Source organism: Scyliorhinus canicula, chromosome 22 (assembly GCF_902713615.1).
Source record: "Scyliorhinus canicula chromosome 22, sScyCan1.1, whole genome shotgun sequence".
In the NCBI taxonomy this organism is placed as follows: domain Eukaryota; kingdom Metazoa; phylum Chordata; class Chondrichthyes; order Carcharhiniformes; family Scyliorhinidae; genus Scyliorhinus; species Scyliorhinus canicula.
The window spans coordinates 11860664-11875788 of record NC_052167.1 but is presented as its reverse complement, the minus strand read 5'-3'; the positions used below and the strand labels follow the sequence as shown (position 1 = coordinate 11875788).

Genomic DNA, 15125 nt, shown 5'->3' with positions numbered 1-15125 from the left:
AGTTCATATTTAACATTTGAACTTTCAAACAAAAAGTATTGAGTTCCCAATATATTAAGTAAATGGCATATTATAGCACAGCGGTTATGCTCGGTTTGTGCTCCATTAGCTTAGACACAACTTGAATTACCCTACAATAGTACACCCGTCACAACATAAAGTGGGCATGCTGGTGTTAACGGATTTCATAGAATTTACAGTGCAGAAAGAGGCCATTCGGCCCATCGGGTCTACACCGGACCCTGAAAGAGCACCCTACCCAAGTTCACACCTCCACCCTATCCCTGTAACCCAGCAACCCCACCTAACTTTTCGACACTACGGGGCAATTTAACGTGACCAATCCACCTAATCTTTGGACCGTGGGAGGAAACCGGAGCACCCGGAGGAAACCCACACAGAGATGGGAAGAACATGCAGACTCCACACAGTGACCCAAACCAGGAATCGAACCCGGGTCCCTGGCGCTGTGTAGCAACTGTGCTAACCACTGTGCTACCATGCCACCCTAACTGATGTTATTAATTCATTACAAGCAGCACCTTTACAATTTGCTCCTATGGTACTGACCATTTAGTGCTATTTCCTAACAGAGGCAGCTGCCCATGATGAGCATGGAAGGTGCAAGCGCTGAGGTCTGTTTAAGAAACTTATCAACTCAAGTGAACACAATAATAGCATGCACAACATTTCACATTTTTCCTGGTGTACAACATCTTAGAACTAATCCAATAACTGGCTGTACATCTTGTTTGTTTTTGTAGGGTCTTGTTGTGCCATTTGGGTGGTTACTGCAATTGCCCAGATAACAAGCGACAGCACTTGAAAAATAAGGGGAGATCAAATTGCATACAGCTAAACTGAAACAGCAGAACATGTCGTCTACCACCATTCTCCTGTATTCTCAAACTATCACAAACAGTGCCACAGCAGATCCAGCACTGCAAATTTTCAGGTCTCACCCTGTTAGCAAAATAACACGGCAATTCTTGCTGTGAAGTAAAACAGAACACCGCCGTTGTTACTTTCACTTTCATTTCTAGCTCCCGGGGAAGAGACAAACAAATCGAATCTACTGTGCATGTAGAAAATCCTTAATCAGTCCAATCATTTTACAGTTGCTGTGGATTCACATTTCCACACAAATGTGTTTTTATAGTGTTTAATTAGAAACGGGTTTTACTTCTCAGCATCGTGGTCTAACTGATCAGCAAGAAGCACTTATTCTGCATATAACATTTTTCCTGGTGCAAGCTTTCATTCAGCTCCATTTATATTACTTGAAGCAGCAGAATATAAAATCATTCAACATCTATAACACAATTCTTTTCAAGAAAACATTTCCAAGCCCTTTTCCTTAAATGGCACTGTGCAAAACTGGGAGCATGACTTTCTACACAATACAATACCTTACAGGCAGATTGACAGAACTGCTCCCAACTGCCTGATAAACCAGCAAACACAACAAAGCTACAGTACACATTGCATTAACCAAACTAATACCCAAGCTTCACAGCATCTCCCACAAACCTTCATGATCACAAACCACACAATAGCCACAGTACAGTAACTGAGTATAACTTTCACTCAGTTGTCCAAGCTGAAGTAAAATTCAGCTAATTGACAGGGCTGCACAGCAGGTACACGCCTTTGCACATGTCACTGAATCCTTTCAATCAGCTTAGCAAATCAGCTTCCTGCACACAGGAACAACCCACTGTTTGCTTCCTGTTTCTGAAGCAGAGCCAATCGACCAAACCTCAGGAGGTCAGTAGATAGGTTTTAGTGTGTTTCACTTTGCGCCATCAGAATCTTCCAAATTTTAAACACAATTCAGTGTTAAGTCACACACACCATCCCACAAACAGGCAGACACCCTCCCACCCATACGACACCCACTCACACACCCTGTCCCACTCAAACACCCTCCGCACTTAGGTGAAGAATATAGATGTAACCAGGAATGGAACTTGCATACCTTTTTGATAAAGCCAATTCTACTCTCTGGTTTACTGAGGTTAGTGACTCCAAAGCTTGCCGCAAGACCATTGTTTAATGCTCAAATTTACCATTTCAACAAGTGGAAAATCACAACTGGGTCAGTGTGTCCTTGCTTGATGGCCGCATGAGAACTTATAGCAAATGTTCTTTGAGTAACCTGGAATGGGAATCTTGGGTGATTTTCCACTCTCTAACAAGTAGACATGAAGTTAATTGTAACATCCTCATCATCACCTTGGCAAAGTTTAAGTATGTCAATTTAGAGTGGAAATATAAACCATTTTTGGCCATATGGCTCACAGCTACCTGGGCAAACTTGTCAAGCCTTACACTCTTGTGAAGGAACTGTTCAGTCTCTCAGGCACTGCTGAGATTTTCTACCTACACACTGACCTGCAGAACAGGAAAAATTACAAGAATGTTACCTGTTCATCCGTTGTTGCTTCCTGTCCACGAACCCAAAATGATCCGTCAATTTTTTCATCCTTGGGGTTCCCTTTCGATTCCCCAGCTGTGAAGATGAACTGGTTGATGGGTTTATTTTTTGCTCTGGCTTTAGTGTTTCATTTGTTCCACAAAATGCTTTAGGTTGTCTCTTTATGAATGGATCCTCACACTGGCAATTTATGCCTTTGTCCACTTCCATCATTTCTTCAACTTTTTTATCAGAATATGTATCAAAACAGTACGTCTTCTGGGTAACAGAGGTGTCGTCCAGACCTTCTGAAACTTTGGCTGATAAACAAATATGTTCAGTCTCTGATTCATAGGAACTATTACCTGAAATATCTATCTGCATAGGTAAGACAGACTCAGTCTCTTTCTTAACAGAGGGCCATACTCCTGTGTCTCTTTTTCCACTATCTTGGTTTCCAGCTCCACTTGGGCCTGGCAAATACTGGTCACAGCTAGAATCAGAAAGCGGGCTCTCTGGGACAATGTACATCTCATCAAATGGATCCTCAATTGACTTTGTGGCCTCAAGATCAATGGTGTGATGGTCCTCTTTAAGAGGGGTTATCTCACAAGCTTGTGTGACTGTGAACGTTGCTCCTTTTGTACAAGAAGGTTTTATTAACCATTCTTCAAGTGTCTTACACTTCTTTTTATGTGGAGTAATGCTCTTACTGTTTTCCCCAGAACCAGAACCTTCCACTTGGGTACTTGGTACTTTTTGGTTGTCCCTATCCCTTTGAGAGGTGCACCTAGCTACACTTTTGGAGGGCCAATCAAATCTCTCAGCCTCTGAACTGAAGGGATTTGTCACTTTCTGTTTTTTACTCTTCTCTTCGGCCTCACAGTAACCTGCTGTTTTACTGCTTTTAGACTCATTTTCTGAAGTACTTATTGTACTGTTCTCCTGCACATACTGATCTGCTTGTATGTCCATTCTTCCATCTTCAGTAGGCACCTCCAATCTTCCACCTTTGGCATGCTGCATTTGCACAGTGCTGTAAAATAATACTTTTGTTGAGCTGAAAGAATTATTTAAATACAGTTTATATCAATGTAAACTTGATAAATTGATCGCCCTGTTAAAAGTGAACCACTTGTTTTAGGATTTTATATCCTTCCCCACACACTCCCAAAACCTAAACACTAGTATATACTTCCCAGTTACACAACAGTAGCTTAATCCATGGATACTCCTTGTTAATTCTAGGCTTTTCCAAAAGTAGCTGTATTTGAGAAGGGACACCGACAAACCAATTGCTATAGAGAAAATGGATTGCCATTCTGCCCCTAGACCCTCTGAAAGAGCACTCTACCTAGGCCTACTCCCCTATCCCCATGACCCGATCTAACCTGTACATCTTTGGATTGTGGGAGGAAACCAGGGGACCCAGAGGAAATCCATGCAGACACTAGAACGTGCAAACCCTACAGTCACCCAAGGCTGTAATTGAATCTGGGTACCTGGCGCTGTGAGGCAGCAATGCTAACCACAGTGCCACCATGCAGCCCCAACTCACATAACCTGAAAATGTTTCAATCATGTCTCGCTCAACCTTCCAACTTAGGCCAGTGAGAACTGTGCAGTGCGCTCCTGAATTTGACGGAATAAGGCCATGCCAATTTTGTTACGGCACAGGTTGCTGCAAATCAGGTAAGTTTAAAGGTCGAGCCATTTTCAAGCCAGGGAGTGGTTACAATTTGGGGTGGGGTCCGATTGCACAGTTGGCTGGAGGTTGTCACACAATTGGGAGGGGGGGGGATGGGTATGGGTCTGTAAAATAGAAACTGTAAGTGGTTTTAGTTCTAACTTTTTCTGGATAACTACTGACGGTAACAGTCGGAACCTTCTGAAGTTTGTAATTTAAATCAAATCAAATGTGAAGTTTGCGCTTCCCAGGCAATCTTTACCTGGGTCACTGTCCGTGTGGAGTTTGCACATTCTCCCCGTGTCTGCGTGGGTTTCACCCCCACAACCCAAAAATGTGCAGAGTAGGTGGATTGGCCACGCTAAAATTGCCCCTTAATTAGAAAAAATAATTGGCTAATCTAAATTTTAAAAAAAATCTTTACCTGGGAATTTCCAGTTGGGGTTCCCCAACACATCATTGTGGTACCCCCTCCCCTAAATACAACGCCCTGGAGTTCAGGCGATTATAGCCCATTATAAATTGAGGATTATACCTGGCTTGGTCCATCTTTAAATCTTTACATTTGCCCGCAGCTAAAACCTCCCACATTTCTCTTCGCCCTGCAAAATATCAAAACATACATTAATGTCTAAATTATAATTTAAAAATTCAAATTTTAAAACTCCAAAAAGGTACTTCATATTAATACCATTTACATATTACAGATCCAACTGTTTAATCCACAATGACAATCATCTCTTCATTTTTTATTCTTCATGTGCACCTCCTCCTAATTTCCTCCAATATTTCTACTCAAGTTCTTTGCATCTCAAAGGGTATTTGTGCATTATGAAGCAATTCTTTACAGACTTTACGTCGGATATACAACAGGCCATTTGGCTCACTTCTATCCAGGGGTGCACTTTTCCATTTGTGCATCATTTCCCAGTCCCATTCTCTTTTTATCAAAACATTACCTCATGCAGGAGTCAGTCATTCTCTACTTTCTCCATTTAAAATATTTTTAACTGTAATCAATGGCAAACTGTTTCACATTTCATTTACAGCCACTCCTACAAAGGATAAGCACTCCAGTATGTGCAAAGACTGGTTTGTACACAATAGTAATAAACAGAATGTTTGTATTAATATGCCACAAAAAAAAATCAGTCAACTAATTACAATTACTTTCGAAGTGTAAATAATTAGGCAACTTATTTTATTGTTGTTGAGGGATACATCCCTCTTCTTCTTAACCAGTCCCTTTCGATTGAGGACGACTTGCTTCCACTCCAGTTTGATGTGTTCTGAGATCGCCGATCCACTGTGCAATCTGCAGACTCTGCCACACGTGGGGCAGGTAGTACTCAAAGGGTTGAATAGATAGGTTGTTCGGAGGTTTGTGTGCTCATATGCCTTGACTTCACCTCTACACGTTCCTGACAAAATCTCGCAGTGTGTTCATTGCGTTCCCGAATGAGCCTTCTCCCTTTTGGTTGTTCAGAAGCCAGGGTCTCCCACGAGTTGATGGGGATGTTTGATCTCTTCGAGGATCTTTCAGGACATTTAGAAGCATTTCTGCTGTCCTCCTGAGAGTCTCTGCCGTGATCAAATTGTGAGTGAAGTTGCTTTGGGAAGTCAAACATGGGCAAAGAAACCACTACCGACCACGTGCTAAAGGACACAGCTAGACCTGGTCTTTGCCAGGTGGTGAGAACACCAACAGACTGGGAAAAAACCTACTTAACGTCATCCTCACCAATCTACCTGTCACAGATGCATCTGTCCATGGTAGGAACAGCCACTGCACAGTTCTTAAGGAGACAAAGTCCTGTCTTAACATTGAGAATACCCTCTAGCGTGTGTGTACCTCTACTATCATGCTAAATGGGATAGAGTTCGAATAAATCGAACAAGTCAAAATTAGAAACCATGAAGCCTTCAACAGCAGCAGAGTGGTATATAACTACAATTTGATAGCCCAGCATATTGCCCACTCCACCTTTACCCATCAAAAACTGGGGATCAACAAAGGCAGCCAGTAGCAGCACCAGACATACCTAAAAATGAGCTCGCAATCCAGTGAAGCAACAGCACAGGATTACTTGTGCTAAACAACATGCAATAGACAGAGCTAAGCGATCTCACAACCAACAGATCAGATCTATGCTCTGCAATCCTGCCACATCTAGTCGTGAAAAGTGGTGGACAATTGAACAACTATATCCTGGCCACTAACCAGGAACTGAACCAGCATTATAAATACTGTGGCTAAAAGAGCAGGACAGAGGCTAGGAATTCTGTGATGAGTAACTCACCTCCTGACTCCCAAATCATGCCCACCATCTACAAGGCACAAGTCAAGAGTGTGATGGAATATTCTCCACTTACTTGGATGAGTGCAGCTCCAACACTCAAGAAGCTCAACACCATTCAGGACAGAGCAGTCCACTTGATTGGCATGCCATCCTCTACCTTCAACATTCACTTGCTCCATGACTGATGTACAGTGGCAGCGGTGTGTACCGTCTGGAAGATGCAATGCAACATCTTACCTTCCAAAGCACCTTTCAAAACCACAACCTCTTTCACCTAGAAGAACAAGGGCCGCATATGGGGACACCACCTTTCCAAGCCATCCACGATCCTGACTTGCAAATATAATGCCGTTTCTTCACCGTCGCCGGGTCAAAATCCTGGAACCTCCTCCCTAACAGTACTGTGGGTGTACTACATCACAAGGACTACAGTGGTTGAAGGAGGCAACTCACAACCAGCTTTGCAAGAGCCATTAGGGATGGGCAATAAATGCTGGCGGTGCCAACGACACCCACATTCCATGAATGAATAATGAAAAAAAAACCAATATCTCAAAGCTGTGGTTCTGGCTTATTGAAGTGAAAAACTGTATGAATCCATAAAGCATGTAAGCAAACTGTCAAATCAGTATCTCAGCGATAGAGCCATTTGCCAAAGTCTTGAGACCCATCCACGATTGATGCTGAAATTACACATTTCATTGTGGAACTACTTTTGTCAAGTATGCCTGCAACTCACATTCCCAGTCCATGGAAGTGGTGCTGCAACACGGTTTCTATATCAGCCAGTTGGAATATGAGTCGACTGCAAGTGTAACATGGCATTCCTTCATAGCTGCAATTCATGAACATTTGGCTGCCGTGCTTAACTTCACCAATGGCTGGATAAGCAGCATGCACCACAGATTGCAAAATGTCTTCGTTGATGAGTCCACTGGAGGCTCAAAACCATTTCTGTGAAACAACATAGAACCCTAAAACCTATCAAACAGAATCACTGTCCAGATAGGTAACAGAGAGTCAACCTTCAGACGCTATTAATAATATTTGTTTAAGAAGGGAAAAGGTAATGGCAAAACTTGATTCATTCATTATCTTAAAAATGAATAGGGTGGCTTCCCCAAAGGCATAGCATATTTTTCCAGTGAGCTGTTGAATAACACAAAGTTTCCAGATCCGATGCCTCTTCTGCGTTACATTACTGATTGCAACCAAGGATTCGGGATTCAGCGATCCTGTTAAGGATTGGCACCCTATGCACCACCTTAAATATTCACTCTCTCCACCATTGGTGCACAATGGCAGCAGTGTGTACCATCTACAGGAGGCACTTTAACATATCAAGCTCCTGCAACAGTATCTTGCAAACTGTGACCTCCACCACATGAGAGAACAAGGCTGCAGGCACGTGGGACATCATAGAAACTTACAATATCCCCTTCAAGCACACACCGCCCTGAATGGAACTATATTGCTGTTCCTTCATCCTGACTTGATCAAAAACCTGGAACTCCCTCCCCCTTACAGCTTTGTGGCTGCACCAACACCACATTGACTGCAATGGCTCAAGAAGGCAGCTCACCGTCACCTTGTCAAGAGAAGGCTATTAGGGAGAAACAATAAATGTTGGCCTCGACAGCAGCATTCACATCCATGGGAGTATATGATCCCCATCCAGCAACACCTACTGGAAGCTGGAAACACATTTTAATAGAAGGCAAGTGATAACAGGCAAATCCCCAGACATGATATTCCTAAGGTTAAATAGTCTGTCAAAATAATGTCAGGCTTACACATGTAAAATTTACACTTAGTAAGGGAGCAGAAAAAACAACTGTTTAATTGTATCAGAGGAGGAAAAAGGAAAAGCCGGCAAGAAAAACAGAATCGAGAGTAACACCAAGATGCTGGCTGATTCACTCAATATTATAACAAAGGAATTTCAATTTTGAGATCAGGTTCAATTAAAATGTTAAATTGGATTGTGTCCTGTAAGGGTGCGTCCTGTTTATTCCCTTATTTCCCCTTTCTTTTATTGGTGCCATGATATTTTGATCCATGGATGATTAATGGACATCTCACTTTAAGGAAAGAAGCTTGCATCTCTTAATTCAAGCAGGAAGAATCTTGTGCTGGTTTAAACAGAAGCTGCAGACAGGCCAGCATCAGTGAAGAGTTGGGTTGGAGCTCGGTTTGACTGATTGGCTGGTGGCCAATGGATTGGCCCAAATGGTTGTGTTCTGCCTGGTAACAGGTGGTGATTGAATCCAATTCCACTGGGATGGTTATCAGAGTTCCAAGGTTTGAGTTTGATTCCATTTTTGATTCTGGCAGCACTGTGAAAGAAAGATCTCCTTCCAGAAGGCAGAGGGCTGACTCTCTTGCTCCAGAAAATCTCTGGGTGTTCTTTTCCTTGAACTACAGAGGCCTGAAGACAAACTACAAACTGAAAGCAGTTTGATGAGAAATAAGGTGCCACTCCAGGAAAAGCTGTGAGTAATGCATTTCTAACCTACAGAGTACCTGAATAAATGAATCTACAAAGATCATTACAGGGTGTAAACCAAAAACTTTAATCTGCCAGCTTGCTGTGAGGAAGAGTGTGCTAACGAATATCATCTGAAACAAAGAAATGACCGCACACTTGCCCAGGGTGATGTAACAGTCCAGAAAATTGTTACAATACTAACATAACTGTTTCAACATATCTTCCACAACCACACTACAAGTACAGTGACCTCTTAAATATATACAAGAGTGAAGCTATGCAATGTGTGTGAATAACTTAGTGTGTAGAAAGACAAATGAAGTCTACTAATTCATGAATAATTAAAACAGTGTACAACCAGAGAATCTGCATCCTTATTTTGGAGATATAATGAATGGCTCGATTCGATTCTGTCCATTTTTCATGTAAACATGTAGTAGTGACATTGACAATAAGTCGCAGTACCAAAATCTCATTCATAAACAAGCACCCTACATTTAATTGCTCATTCGAAAAATATCTCAATGTGCTCAAAGAAATGTCAATATAAAGTAACAATTCACAATTACAACTACATGACCATCGAGAAGTGCCAAGTAGTTCCCCACAGAGATGAAAACATAATTAGGAGGAAGAATGGTGGTGCAAATTACAACACAAGACAACCTGTAACACTCTTATTCGGCTTTCTCAACTGCAGTGTAACACAGACCTGGGAACCCTCAGCCCCTGAGGGATTGGTGCAGAGCACTATAGATTTATACAAAGCAAGAAAATATATGAAGAGTTTTGGATAAGAGTTTGCTTTGCACCAACACCAATTCAGAGCTCAGCATTTATGTCAGAAACAAACTTCTACTTAAGCGGCAACAACATTAGAGTAGCGTGTTCCACACAGATTTTCTAACTTGTGAAAGAATGATTTGGCCCGCCACAGTCAACAAGAATGCCAGCCCTCGACTGGAGATGAATTTCCAACCTGGACACTGTCGCCAGCAGCCAAGGAGAAAATTTTGATTATTGTTGAATGTTTTTCATCCATTGCCTCTTTTTAAAGAGGCAAAAGACCAGAGAGGGGAAACCCAGTTGCTGAGAAAATCTTAAACGTGGCAAAGCATTTGGGGAGGCATTCCGATAGGGTCTGCAGCCTTATTCAACAACTGCACACTCTCCTTAAAACTTTCCATCCAGCACAGGGGAGGAGGTGGTGGTGGCTGTTCGGCTGGAAATGAATAGGTTGCTGCCTTCCTTGGGTGGGTGGAGGTTTCTGCAGGTGAAGTGGGAGCACTGCTGGGGGACGGGGGAGATGACAAGAGGGGGGCAGAAAATTACTGTGCAATCTCAGCAGGTCTGACAGCATCTATGGAGGGAGAATGAGAAGCCAACGTTTCGAGTCTGGGTGGCTCTTTGTCAGAACCCTGCCGTGCGGTACTGAGGGACAGTAGACAAACCTTTCCTGCGGATGAGTGAGCTGGTGCTTCTCTCCCCTGGCTGACAAGTGCTGGAGGAGGATACAGGGGAGGAGGCGGTGGAGGAGGGTACAGGGGAGGAGGCGGAGGAGGAGGGTACAGGGGAGGAGGCGGAGGAGGAGGGCACAGGGGAGGATATGGGGAGGGAGGGTACGGGGAAGGAGGAGGCGGAGGGTACGGGGAAGGAGGAGGCGGAGGGTACGGGGAAGGAGGAGGCGGAGATGGGGAAGGAGGTGGAGGATGAGGGGAGGGTGGAGGAGGATGAGGGGAGGGTGGAGGAGGATGAGGGGAGGGTGGAGGAGGATGAGGGGCGGGTGGAGGAGGATGAGGGGCGGGTGGAGGAGGATGAGGGGCAGGTGGAGGAGGATGAGGGGCGGGTGGAGGAGGATGAGGGGCGGGTGGAGGAGGATGAGGGGCGGGTGGAGGAGGATGAGGGGCGGGTGGAGGAGGATGAGGATGAGGGGCGGGTGGAGGAGGATGAGGGGCGGGTGGAGGAGGATGAGGGGCGGGTGGAGGAGGATGAGGGGCGGGTGGAGGAGGATGAGGGGCGGGTGGAGGAGGCTGAGGGGCGGGTGGAGGAGGCTGAGGGGCGGGTGGAGGAGGCTGAGGGGCGGGTGGAGGAGGCTGAGGGGCGGGAGGAGGATGAGGGGCAGGAGGAGGAGGATGAGGGACAGGAGGAGGAGGTTGAGGGGCAGGAAGAGGGGAAGAAGGAGGCTGAGGGGCAGGAAGAGGGGAAGAAGGAGGCTGAGGGGTAGGAGAAGGAGGCTGAGGGGTAGGAGGAGGAGGCTGAGGGGCAGGAAGAGGGGAAGAAGGAGGCTGAGGGGTAGGAGGAGGAGAGCTGGAGCCGCTGCGGCGCTGGAAGGGCACTCTCCAGCCTCAGCCTCTTCCTGGGGGGCTGGCAGTCGGGCAGGCCACTCATGGCTGTGTTTGGGGGAAGTGTGAGGGTCCAATGGCCGCCCTGTGAATAATAATATTCAGGAGAGGAGCTGGCCCCGCGGCCTCTGCTCAGGGCGCCGTGCGCGCGCAGGGGCCGCGGAATCTTCCAGAACCCCCTCCCCCAGGGGCGCCGCATCAATGGTGGCCACCAAGAAGGCGCCCACTCCCGCGTCCTCCGTCAACCAGCGCATCTCAACCTGTCGCGTCCGCCGCCTGGCCTCCATCGGCCTCTCCTCTCCGCTCCGGCTGCCCCGCTCCGCTCCGCGCCCGGCGCCGTGCGGCTGTAGTTCCCGGGCGGCAGGGCGCAGCCGCGGGCCAATAGGGGCAGGCGGCAGGTTGGACTACAACACCCGGCCTGCCCCGCGGCCAGCCCTGACGGGGCTGCGCGATGACGTCACCCAGGGTCGGGGCTGGAGGGAATTCCAGGAAGTGTGGGTCTTTTCGGATTATACCAAAAGAAACAGTCTGGGGGACAAATTAAACAGGGGTTGCTTCTGGGAGGGGCACTGTACAAACATAACAAAGAGCAACAGAAACTTACCAAACATTGAATTAAAATGTGATTAAGAGGGTCTATAAATCAGTACAGCCCCTGCGGTGCCCACCGGGCATGGAAGGAAGTGATTTTTGTCCCAGGTGATGCTTCTTTCGTTAGCCCTAACGTTTATCAAATCAGTCCTTCAACAGTTCTGCTCATTTTGATTTAACTGGTCGTTAAGTAATTCATTTGAACCATTAAACCGTGCCCCTTGGCATTCACTGACATGACCACAGATGAATCCCCAACTATCCACATTTTGGGGAGTTACCATTGACGAGAAACAACTGGACCAGCCATATAAATAATGTGGCAACAAGAAGGTTTTGAGTCTGTATGACTCTTCGGAAGAAGATACATAGACAATAGGAGGAGGAGCAGCAGGAGAAGAGTCATATGAACTCAAAACATTAACTCTGTGCCTTAAACAGTCACAGTAAGAAGTCTTACAACACCAGGTTAATGTCCAACAGGTTTGTTTCAAATCACTAGCTTTCAGAGCGCTGCTCCTTCCTCAGGTGAATGAAGAAGGAGCAGTGCTCCGAAAGCTAGTGATTCAAAACAAACCTGTTGGACTTTAACCTGGTGCTGTAAGACTTCTTACTGTGCTCACCCCAGTCCAACGCCGGCATCTCCACATCATGGTTAAACAGTGACCAGTGGCAGCAGCGTGTACCATCTACAAGATGCACTTCACCAATTCACCAAGGCTCCTTCAGCAGCACCTCCTAAACCCATGATCTGTGCCACCTAGAAGGATATGGGCACCTATAAGTTCCCCTCCAGGACTTACACCATTCTAACTATGTCATTGTTCCATTACTGTAAAAATTCTCGAATTCCCAACAGTACACGATGTGCACTGCAACAGTTCACCACTTTTTCAAGGGCAATTAGGGAGGCGCAATAAACCGTGGCTTTGTCAATGATGCCCGCATCGCACAAACAAATAAAAAAAATAGATCCAGTGGAGAGAGAAATCTCACCCGACTAATTCCTGCTATGAAGTGGTTTTCTGCTTAAGAGGAAAGGTTGGACAAGCTGCGCCTGTATCTGAAAGAGTTTAGGAGAATGAGAGGTGATCTTAATGAAACAGACAAAATTCTGAGTGGCCTTAAAAAGTTAGATACGAGGAGGATGCTTCCCTTATGGGAACCAGGGGACACCTTTTAAAAATAAGGGATCTCCCTTTTAAGACAGAGAATGAGATTTTCTTTTCTCTCAAAGGATTGTTGGTCTGTGGCATTTTCTTCCCCAGAGAGCAGTGGAGGACAATTCATTGAATATTTTTAAGGCCAGCTTAGATTAATTTGTGTTTGACAAGGAGGTAGGCAGGAAAGTAGAGGCCTCAATTAGATCAGCTAAGATATTTTCAAATAGCGAACAGGCTAAGGGGTCAAATGACCTAATACACCTAATTCATAAATGGGGCCAAATGTTTTAATGTTTTTACAGTCGGTATCATTACTTCCCTGAACAAATTTCACTGCTGCCATTTCCTGGTTGTTGCCAACCTCAATTATTGATTTATCACACACGTTGTGGAGTTGACACTTAAGAAAATAGGAACACTGAAGATTATCTGTATAATCATGTGATATATTTTCTGTATTGTTCCCAGATGTATTATTAAAGCATCGATTTGTGAAGAGATATGCCAGATGAATGAATAGACCTGTTTCAAAATCTGAATATTTACAAACCTTTACTAGGTGAAATTGTATGCACAGAATAATAGTGCAGAAGAGATCCTTTGGCCCATTGAGACTGCTCCGAGGCATGAAAAACACCTGATGTGACTACCGAATCCCATTTGCCAGCACTTGGCCCATAGGAAGGGATGTTATGACATGCCAAGTGCTCAACCAGGTACTTTTTAACGGATGTGAGGCAACCCACCTCTATTCACCTTGTCTCAGTAATGATAAGCATGAAACTATATCGATTGTCGTAAAAATCGATCTGGTTCACTGATGCCCTTTAGAGAAGGAAATCTGCCACCCTTACTTGGTCTGGCCTCCATGTGACTCCAGACCCACGGCAGAGCTTAATAGATTTCAAGAGCATTTAGGAATGACCCTGTCAGTGACACCCACATCCCATGAATGAACACAAAAACATTAGCTTCTAATGATTCCATAAATCTTGAAGATACATAATCATGACATTTCAGGAAATGAGATTCTCAAATTCCCAATTACATTTGGGCAATAAATGCTGGCTCAGCCAGCAATGGCCACATCCCGTGAATCAATTTTTAAAATGTGGAGAATTGATTGTAGTATTTGGTTTGAGAACATATTTTTGGTTTAAAAAATCTTTGATGAATATTAAAGAAAATATTAATACCCAATATGGGATTCAAAATTATCACCCTGAGATTCAGAGTCCTATTATATACTATAGAGTAACATGAGCTGTGTAGAAGCTCCCTGCACAAAGCAGCACAGCGCCAGGGTCGATTCCCGCTTGGATCACTGTCTGTGCGGAGTCTGCACGTCCTCCCTGTGTGTGCGTGGGTTTCCTCCGGGTGCTCCGGCTTCCTCCCACAGTCCAAAGATGTGCACGTTAGGTGGATTGGCCGTTAGGTTAGATGGGGTTGCAGGGTTACGGCGATAGGGTGGAGATGAGGTTAAGTAGGGTGCTCTTTCCAAGAGACAGTGCAGACTCGATGGGCTGAATGGCCTCCTTCTGCACTGTAAATTCGATGATTCTATGAAAGCCTCAGTTGAAGCAGTTTAATTGCAGTTTTAAAACAGGAGTTTACAGGCTTTCAGCTGAAGATAGCTAATTAGGCAATTGGTTTAATCCAGAGGCAAAAGTCAGTGATGACGGCGAGAAATTCAGAATCCAGCAAAGGATGACTAAAAAGAAAATAAAGTGAGAAAAAATAAACTTTGAAGGCAAACTAGCGATAAATATAAAAACTGACAATTAGAGCTTCTTTAAATATAAAAGGAAGAGAGAGGTCAATAGTGCAGGGCCATGGGGAGAATATTTTATTTATTAAATGGTAAACATTAAAACTGCACAAAATCAAATGGTACAAGCACAAAACCACAACAGTGCAGTTACACAAAGAGAACCAAATAGGTGTTGAAAGGTGAACAGGGAGCTATGGGAAGAGAGTGAGACTCCTTCCACCCTGCTTACCCACTCTTCCAACGGGCAGGAGATACAGAAGTCTGAGGACACACATGAACAGACTCAAAAACAGCTTCTTCCCCGCTGTTACCAGACGCCTAAATGATCATCCCTCTTATGGACTGACCTCATTAACACTACACTCTG

At 44.8% G+C, this 15125-nt stretch overlaps 1 protein-coding gene across 5 annotated transcripts in view; it reads right to left on the bottom strand.

The window, feature by feature from the left end:
- parga (poly (ADP-ribose) glycohydrolase a) overlaps positions 1–11636 on the bottom strand; it is a 159245-nt gene extending 147609 nt beyond the window's left edge. Inside the window, exons 1-3 of one of the 5 annotated variants that reach the window (XM_038783247.1) lie at positions 11494–11636; positions 4639–4705; positions 2427–3452 (exon numbers count right to left, since the gene is read on the bottom strand). In XM_038783247.1, coding sequence (XP_038639175.1) covers positions 2427–3452; positions 4639–4694 — 1082 coding nt within the window. In that variant the 5' untranslated portion in view covers positions 4695–4705; positions 11494–11636. Of the gene's footprint in view, positions 1–1530; positions 1635–2426; positions 3453–4638; positions 4706–10342; positions 10421–11493 lie in introns of those variants that run through there. The other 4 variants (XM_038783246.1, XM_038783245.1, XM_038783250.1 and 1 more) reach the window with 4 other exon arrangements.
- Between the last annotated feature and the right edge of the window lie 3489 nt (positions 11637–15125).